Source organism: Geospiza fortis, unplaced genomic scaffold (assembly GCF_000277835.1).
Source record: "Geospiza fortis unplaced genomic scaffold, GeoFor_1.0 scaffold166, whole genome shotgun sequence".
NCBI classification, from domain to species: Eukaryota; Metazoa; Chordata; class Aves; order Passeriformes; family Thraupidae; genus Geospiza; species Geospiza fortis.
Window position 1 is genome coordinate 3,772,803 of NW_005054310.1, and position 9,714 is coordinate 3,782,516.

Below are 9,714 nucleotides of genomic sequence, written 5' to 3' on the forward strand. Positions count from 1 at the left end.
TGGGATTGTTTTTCTGTGTTTAACCTTTTCCTTTATTTTTTAACTATCTACTTGTTTATAAACAACTTTATTTTGCGATTAACTTATTTCGGTACTGGATTGCTGTATCAGAGTTCTGAATGTCTCCGGTTGTTTGCACACAGATAACTGCAAAGAGGTTGTCATTACTGGTTACACGCAAGCAGAAGCCAGATCTCTTTCTTAATGGCTTGGGGAAGGCACAAAACATGCAAGAAAGGTAAACGCCATCCAGACTTGCAATTTTAAGGTAGCAAGTGCTGCTTGGTACTCTGTAGTATTTTCTCTACTCCAGGGTTCTTCAACATTTTCAGAAGCTGAGTACCAAGTAAAATTGAGACAATTATTGGGGGCTTTTTTACCATTGTAAGAGGGTAGTAGTTCTCAAGTCGGGTTTTTGACCAGCCTTATACCTCTGGCTAGTGGGCTTCAAAATTTCTTCAGTCAATGTTTTTTGAGGTGCTTTGTCCTATGTGTTGTTTGTCTGTCTGTTTTGCAACCTGTCTCCTTGTATTCTCCATCTGTCTCCATAAAGCACAGAGATACTGTTAAAATGCCCCCCTCTTTTTAGTTGAACTAAGAACGCTTTTTTCTCCTTTTCTCTTTTTTTCATACGGACTATACATCCATTTATAGATAGAAATATACATATTTTTCAAGTGCAGTTAGTATCGTCTAGACTAACTCGTGTGCACTCCTAAGGTTTTTTGAGCGGCTTTTCAGCACTGACCGGTTGCCTATTGCATCAATCTTCCTCCCAGCAACCAGCATTCATTACAATTTTGAAACTGTATCTTCTCTAGTGGCTTTTTCATTCAATACTAACCTCTGTTTATGCAACAGGACAAATGCAATGGCAAACTTGAGGTTCTGGGCTGGTGAGGAAAAATTACCATTAAACTGTAGAGTTTTAGAAGACCATAATGACTGAAATCTTAAGTGATCCTTGAAATTGTTGAATAATACCTGACTGTCATATTTTACTTTTTTGTTAGGAAAATAAATTAAATTTATTGTTGACCATGTAACATGTTCTTCTGTATATAGCCAAACCCAATAGCATGACTTGCATGTCAGAATTCTTGTACAATAATGTAGTTATCAAAGTATACATTTCTGATATTTAGAGATGTACATTGATTTAGTTTTGGTAAAATATTGTCAATAGAGAGATAATTGCAAACAGCTTTTAGCAAATGAATTAATATAATATCTGGTGCTGCTGTTATATTAACTACAGTGTTGTACAGAATTTATCATGGATTTTTGACTGCTGAAAAAGGGACAATGGAATTTAGCCATACCAAGGACTGTACTGGAAAGAGACTGCTGCTGCTGAATGGGCCCTGATAAACGACTCACACCTTGAGGAGGTCACTGAGACTTTGCGTGCGAAGCAGAGCTTGTTAAAGAAGATGAAAGACCGCTCGTAATTACTGCTGCCAGAGGAAGGGGTGACTAGTCACTGTTGATGAGTCAGTGTAAATAAAACGTGTGTGCATGGAAAATCAGTTTTTATCTATATCAAGGAAAGCTGAATTCATGTCATCATTGCTAAGGTTCCATGCAAAGACCCCCACCCCTGTGTTTATTATTCCTGGTTCCTGCAGTAAGCTGTGCTGTGATCATACAAAGACACACGCTTAATAATGATAGTGATGTAAACTACATCTGTCTTGACTTCTGTCATACTAATGGCATATATTGCAAAAGTCACAAATTTGAACAGAATAGGTTTGCATAAGTCCTTGCTTTCTCAGTTTGCCATGACCTAGATTGTTATGAATTGTGGTGTACATGCCAAGTCCTAAGTTTACTTTTCACTTTGATAACAAAAATGTGACTGCAGACAAACATCACTGACTTTGTTCACAGCACACAGTCTTCTTTCATTGTTACCTCAAACTATAAGTATTATCAGAAATAAAATTCTGGCAGCAAGAATATTTTGTGTTTTTTTTTTTTAATTCAAAGTGTTGTAAACCCAACATCAATAAGTATAAAAATTGTATTAAAATTATATTCTACAAATGTATATTTTACATAAAATATATATATTCTTTGATAAGTTATTTTCTGTGATTTTTGTGGTAAATGGATCTAGTCTGTTCTATGTTTATGAGACATTGTAGTGCTACGATGTGGTAATTATGTTCTCTCCATCCCATTCAGTGGGAAATTCTCCAGAATCTGTTTTGTCACCCTGGTGTCCCACTTGTAGGGACCTGTCCCAGTTGTGAAACTCTGTATCGTGGAACTTCTGTGAACATGTCAAGGTGCATGCACAATCCTGGTGGAAACCAGTGGAAATGTAATACCTGAATTGGCGAATAAAAGGCAAAAGACCTGGGGAGGAACTTGGAACATATCTTCTGAACTGGCTCATGAGCTTTCTTTAGCTGTATCGGTCCCCTACCTGCTAGTGGCCATCCCAGTTCTCCAACCAGCCTCCTGGAATGCCTAAGGAGCTAATTCAAAAGCTAGCATAAGCTGGCATCTGCAACAATTGAAAATTTATCAGCTTATAAGTGACCCTGTGCCTCATGTGGAAGTTTGTGTCAGGTTGGGTATTTTAAGTCTGATGGGAGTTTTGTTGCATCCTGGTGTGAAGTCAAACCTAAAAAAAGGAGATGATAAATGGTTGCTTAACGCTTCTAATATACTGTGTTTGTGGCAACCAGAAATCCCCAAATATACAAGCAGATTGTCTGAGAGCAGCGAGGTAGCTAGTACAGTTTTACAAATGATCTGAGAGGCTGTAACACAGTGTTTTGGCATATGTGCTGTAATGTAAGAAAAAGTTCCAGAAAACAGGATCAGAAAACAGTTGTTCAATTTTAGAAAATGTGTTATTATGATATGTCAGGAAAGCTCACTGTGCTGTTTGCCCAAGGATTAAGAGTTGCCTGTGCTGTGATTGTGAGCAGTACCCAAGGGAAGAAGAGGTGTAGAGGTCGGGCAGCACAAGGCTCACAGCCAGCCCCAGTCACCCAGGGTGATGTTTGCCTCAAGACTTAGAGAGAGGAGCCTGGCTCTCCTCAGTGCTACACAGGGACAGTGATGATCCCCACGTGGGATGCAGACAACAGGGTGCATTTTGTTGGTCAAGATTGTAGAAAACACTGATGGCCAGATGGTGTCTGATGTCTTCTATGTCTCTGGCTGGTAAGGAGCCTGGATGGATCTCCACCAACACTGGACTTTGAGGCCAGAATATCCTGGACTCGGTATTATGTTTCTGCTGGAGAACCAAGCCCATGTTTAAATGCTTTCTTTTAAAACACACCTGGAGCACAAGCTGATGGTGAGTCTGGTAACTGTTCATGTGTTTTCAAACTACAACCCAACTCTGACTATTCTAGGAGGAAAAGGGTGGCTTAACCACCAACCCCCTCCTGTTCCTTACCTGTTTCTGGGCTCAGGAAGGGGTGAAAGGGCATTTTATGAGAGATGGGACACCAAGGTTTAATTTTTTCAGGCTGAGGATGGCTTTGAACCTAAACCTCACTCTTCAGGGTACTGCAGTGTCTCAGATACAATGTAAAGATTGGGGTGCACATTCTCATTCACTTCTGGTTTTGGCCATCTTTTAAAGGAAAGTAGATGAATGATGAGAAGCAAAATTGCACCAGGAGAGAGGAGTTTTGGTGCAAGCAGGAAGATTCTATGTGGATATTCTAGGGGTCAAATACGCACCAAAGGGTGCTTGTGGCCGTCTCTAGGCTTGACTTAGGAGTCTAAAAACTTATTCAATCCTTGTTTAAGTATTACTTAAGAGTTAGATGTCAAAACTAGAAAACAGCTGTGAATTTACAAGCAATGCATCTGCTAAAACAATTTAGGAGAAGCTGTTACTCATTTGCCTTTTAAAATTGTGAAGTCAAGATATCAAAAATGAGCATCCTTCTGAAAGATGAGCTAATACAACAGCAGGGTTTGCACAGAGATCAAAAGCTGTGATATATTTTGGAGACGAGCAGATTATGGGATGTTTGGACTTTGAAGGCAGTTATCGTTCTTATGAAGCCTCATTCAGCGCTCAAAAAATGTTGTTCCAGCAAATTTTGAGACATTGCGCTATGAGTTTTTATAGGTGTGTACTGCAAACTGGTGCCAGAATTGCTAAGAAGCATGCAGCTAATAATACTTGATATAATCCTGTACAATAAGGGGGCTTTCTCATGTGTGAAAAAATTGATATTCATAAAAGTTCTCTTACAAAAGGTCTGGATTGAATTAAAGCTTCTAAAAGAGAGGGAAATTTAAGGAATCTTTTCAGATGGGTAACTGAAAACTACAGGGGAGAGGGATCAATGTAATGTGAGCAAACTTGCCAGCATAGTTATGTGAAATATGAATTTTAAAAGTCATGAATGAATTAACTATATGAAAGAGAGCATTTTATCATCTAACAAAACCATGCAGAAGTCAGATAAAGGAAATTGGAATGGAAAATTGTTATTAGAAAAAGAAAATTAATTTATTAATATGCTGTATTACAAGCAATGGCTTGAACAATTCCATAATAGAGCCTTTGAATACTGACTGAGTGAGAAGAAATTACAAAAAAGCAGAAAGGTTTCTACCAGGTCAAATTTATCAGAATTATTAATATTTTTATAATACATTATCTTCCTCTTGGAAATAAACTTTATTAATTTAATTTCCCAAGAGAAAAGTTATTTTAAGAATGGTGGGTTTTAAAAGTCAAGAGTTGGCTTGAGAGCAAATACTGAGCTGTTAGTGCTGGGTCTTGGGTACCTAGCTGGTGTGCCATTACGAGCATTTCTCTCCTACTTCAGTGAATATCCCTGGGACATGCTGGAATTGCAGAGGTGCCTGATTTCTAGCCCCAGAGACAGGGATCTTTTACGTGCTGTCTCCATGGGAAGGCTGGGATGCTCTCCAGCCAGGCTCCTGGCTCTGCAGCACAGCCTGCAGAAGCGTCCTGAGTTTGGTCTAGATGCAGCTTCTCATTGCTTTCTGGCAAAATGGGCACCATTCCCTCACCCTCTGCAACCTCCTCCCCAAACCCCAACCTTCTGTCACTTGCATTTTTTTATTACCAGCATGTTGATGAACAGCTGACAGATTTCAGATTCATGCTTTCACAGCTTCACATTCGCAGATGGCAATATTCTAGCGTATTTTAAAAAAATGAAGTTGGAGGTGGACACTTTTTGAAAATTTGGCACAAAAATGTTATGCATTTCATTTAACATCTCCTGTATTATTTGCAGGTGGAAGGCTGGAGATCAGTTTAAACCCGGGGCACAACTAGGCTATTCTGAAACTTTTAGGATGTGTTCCTTTTATGTTCTGCATCTGGTTAGAGCATTGCTACATTTTCCTATCACATGGAGCTCTCAGTTTTCTCCTCAAATGAGATTTTGAGATAAGATACTAAAGTGAGTCAGAGAGTACTATTTTAGATTGGAATTGGAACTGGCTTCCCAGGGAAGGGGTGGGATCACCATCCCTGGAGGTACTTAAAAGATGTAGATGTAGATGTGGCACTGGTGGATATGGTGAACAAGGCAGTGCTGGGTTAGCAGTTGGACTCGATGATCTTAGAGGTCTTTTTCAAACATGGTAGTTCTGATTCTTATAGGATTGTAAACATGAATTGTACTATGTAGAAAGAGATAGTCCCCGGGAAATACTGAAGCTGTAAAAGATGACTGTAGCTTAAGAACTCTTTGTTTTAGAGAATGGTATAGGCACCTTTTTAAAACATGGAAAGCAGACAGTTTTGTGTTGGCCTCCTCACAGCAGTATTAGACTTGCATAAGACAATGAACTACCAGAAGAGGAAAGTGGAAGTTGTTCTCCTTGACCTTAAGACAGCTTATTTGCAAAAGTAGCAAGATCAGACTTCTTGAAAAAGCCTGGCCTTTTTAGTGAAACAATGCAAAACTCCATCAATCTGAAGACTACTGAACTGTAGCCACATTATCCTATTAGGCTGATGCTAAATATAGAAAGGATTTTCAGTTCCTTACAGGGATTTCCTTGCTTGTGACTAAATGCAGAACCAAGGTTTTACGAAAATCTTATTTTCTTCATGCTTTTGAATATTTTTGGTGCAATGAAGTTTGGCAGTCTGATTGTCTTCAGATGATGCCATTGTTTAGATGCAATTTTTGCATTTTTCTAGCATAAAAAATAAGGGTTTTTTTCTGAACTGGAACACTGCAAAAGGGGGTAGAAGGAGCACTGAACAACATGGTTTTCTTAAATTCTTATGAAATCTGCCACGTGAAGCTGTGACCACATAGAAATAAAAATACACAGCTTTTTTTGTTATGTCAGCGTCATAACATTGACTGTAACCCTTACATTTCTGAAACTCTTCTTAGTTTTGTTTGGAAATCACAGCAACAAAATTTGTTTAGTTACTGCTGTTTATAACCTATGCTTAAACTTTGAGAACTATGCTTTGTATCTCTGAATAATGGAGCAATTAGAGACCTTAAGAGCCTGAGGACTGTGCTCAGAGAAGAACACATGCACAAAGTTAATAGCTTCATTTGTGATTACTGAAGTGTTTCCTCAATATGGGACATTATCTGAACAAGGTTCCAGTGTCAAATAACCTCTCTAACATGAATTGCAAAACTGTCCTCGGCTTACTTAAGCAAGACTATGTCTTAGGAAGAAACTGGCTTATGGCATGGGCATTCCCAGGATGTTTATCACCAACACCATAGAATCATAGAATAGTTTAGGTTGGAAAAGACCTTAAGATCATTGAACCCAACTGATTACACAGCAAGTCCAAGTCCAGCACTAGACCAGCTTTAAGTGCCACATCTAAAACTTCAGAGCCTTTGGCAGCACCTCTGCTCTGTGCATCTGGTGCAAACTCTAAGCAAGCTGCTTGGGCTTTTTTTCTCCAGAGATAAAGAAGATGGATGGTTCATGTCTAGAAACTGATGTTACCTTTGTCTTAGATGCCTCTTTCATTGTGGGTCAAATTGATAAATTGACCTTTGTGAGTGTCTGTTGACAGAAAAATATCCAGATCTGTCTCTCTCCTCATTCAGGGACTATAACATGAAGTAACATGGCCCTGCTGCTGTGCCTCTCACAGTGTTTTGCTTGCTCTTGCAGATGTGCAGTGCCAAGACATGGACATTTCCCCTCCACTGCCTCAGAAACAGTTTCATTTTCAGCACTTGGGCTCTTCTGAGAAAGGAGTGTGCCACCAGAGCCTGCCTGGGAGGCAGCTCATGCTCAGGTGCCCATGGCATGAACAGGTTCCCACACTGACTCCTGAGCTTGCTTCTCCTTTTTGGTGTTGCAAGAAATCTCTGGTGAAACCATCCTGTCATGTGAGATCCAGGTGTACTTCAAGAACTCTTAGTGGAAGAGCATTTGACTATGTTAGAAGCTTTAAGCAGAGTTCATATTACCAGTTTGCTTTTATTTTTTTCATTCTGCAGGCTACTGAACCCACTATGTAGATAATTCCCTTGTTTTCTTTGCATATGCCTTCACTGCTCTCTGTCTTCTGCAGTTTTCCTGGCTTCAGTGCTGCCCATCCTGTATTCAGGACTTACCCCCCTGGCTCCTTTGCCTGTCTCATTATTACAGTGCAGCTGTAGCCTGCATGAGAGCTGCTGGGAAGAGAAAAGGTAAGTGAACTTGGACTCAAATCACAAGGACAGAGGAGCACAGGACTGAGACTTCTTTTTAAGCCAACTAAAACTTTTTGGAGATGTTGTCTTTTGCAGTTAGTTCCAGCCCAGCTTGGAATGAATTTTCAGTTCTCTGCAACATCTTTTGTATAGCTGCCACAGTTGGGAACATTAAATTCTGGAACCACAAAATGCTGTCTAAAAAGCAGCACAGCTGTCAATGAAAAGCAGTTTGCAACTGGAATATGTCCAGTGCCTGGGCCACTGCAGAGGGACATGCCAAAAAAACAGAAAGAGATGATTGCTTAGAAACCAAATTCAGAAATTAGATTTTCCAACCACATACTCACTGAACTATTCATTTACTAATCAATATGATAGTACTGAGCAGAATGATTGGAGTGCTGAATATATGTCATAAGCTATCAAAAATAATGACAAATACTGACATGATTCTGCCCTTTTTTAAGACTTACTGTAATAGTGAATTTCCTTCAGATTCAAAGATAAATATAACAAAAATAGGTGCATTAGCTAAATTAATGTCAGGAATCAAACATTCCTCAAAGGTAGCTACAAGAAGTTACTTAAACAAAAGTTTTTATATTCTAGTCCTAGACAGAAGCTCTGAAGTAAGTTTTATGAATAATCTTCAGTACCCTTCAACTAGAGTATAATTTCTAGACTTCTACTGTCCTTATTACTGGGAAGCCTGTCTCATTTTTCTGTGTTTAAATCTTTAGGCAGTAACAGGTAATTTTTTATTCTGTCATTCCTGCATTGTCTGTGTCTTTTTGAAAATACTAAACAAACTATGTTATATGCTTATCCAAGTTTTCAGACAAGATGTTTTATAACAGCTGGCAGGGCAGGCAGGCACATGCTTAGCAACAGATATGCTCCAAGTCATCGTCTGTAGTTCACAGCAGATCCCTGGGGAAATTTGTGGGCCTGGCTTCGTCTCAGTGGGGCTGTTACTGCCATGTCTAAGCTAAAGGAAGGGGTTGGAACTGCAGCTGATTCCCTGTAGAACTTTGAGTACACAGAGCAGAGAGGTGCAAGCATCTGTCTATGGCCAGCTCTGGAATTTAATTCACTGCCTTCCTACAAAGCCCAGCCCAGCCCACTGGGCAGTGTGGCTGTCCTCTGCAGGGCACACCCTGGTGTTACAGCTGCACTGCCAGCAGCACTGCCAACACCTTTTTGGGTTCTGGATCTGATTTAAGCCCTGCAGCCAGCTGCCTTGGTTGGGACCCAGCAGTGGTGTAAGTGTAGCAGTATCCAAACCTTGATTGGGATACTAAGCTGTGAAATTCCTGATGAAAGTTTTAGGGAGTCAGATGGAACATGCTGCCTGTCCAAGAAGCAGTATTATGTGACAGCCACCATGCTGCTGTGCTGCAGCATGTGTCTATGTCCCCTTCTCCCAAGGATTTCACAAGGGTGTTTTCTCCCTTTGTAGTGGGCTTCACTCACTGGGCTGCTGGCAGGGAAGCAGAGCTGTGCAGTGAGTGCCACACATGCCACAGCCCCCTCCTCATTCCTCTTTTCCTCCATGGCTTTGCAGACTAGTCACATCACCACAGAAATATTTGTATCATGCACATCTTGGTGTTTAACAATATCATGTGCTTGCTATAAGCTGCAAGTTGTACCACGTGGCACAAGGCAGTGGGAGGCAGGGGATCTGCTCCCGTCTCTCTGTGGGAGCTCAGCTGTAGGTGATTTTATTTTCAGAGATAGAAGAGTTCGTGTTTTTGCCCATTGAGTAGGTGGATGGATTTGGATTATGCAGGTCCCAGTGGGAGGAGGACAGAAGTGGACTGGATGGTCCCTGTGTCTATGCACTGGCCTGTCTGCACCAAGACCCAAGGGATCTGTTCGATGGAGACCGTGCTGTGAGGGCTTGAAACAACCTAACCCAAATCAGTCTCAGTGGCCAAATCCTGCTGGTCCTCCTGTGCTGGGGCTCAGGGAGTGAGTGGGCTGGAGGGATGAGCTGTGCTGTGCAGGGAGGCAGACACTGCAGAGGGGCAGGTCAATGGGGAGAGCTGTG

The 9,714-nt window shown here is 40.7% G+C and overlaps 1 protein-coding gene across 1 annotated transcript in view; it reads left to right on the plus strand.

Annotated features, from left to right (window-relative positions):
- Nucleotides 1-2,386, plus strand: part of KCNC2 (potassium voltage-gated channel subfamily C member 2) — a 101,783-nt gene extending 99,397 nt beyond the window's left edge. Inside the window, exon 4 of the mRNA XM_031055608.1 lies at nt 144-2,386. Within this exon, the coding sequence (XP_030911468.1) occupies nt 144-205 (62 nt within the window). The 3' untranslated portion in view covers nt 206-2,386. The remainder of the gene's footprint in view (nt 1-143) is intronic.
- The last annotated feature ends 7,328 nt before the right edge of the window (nt 2,387-9,714 follow it).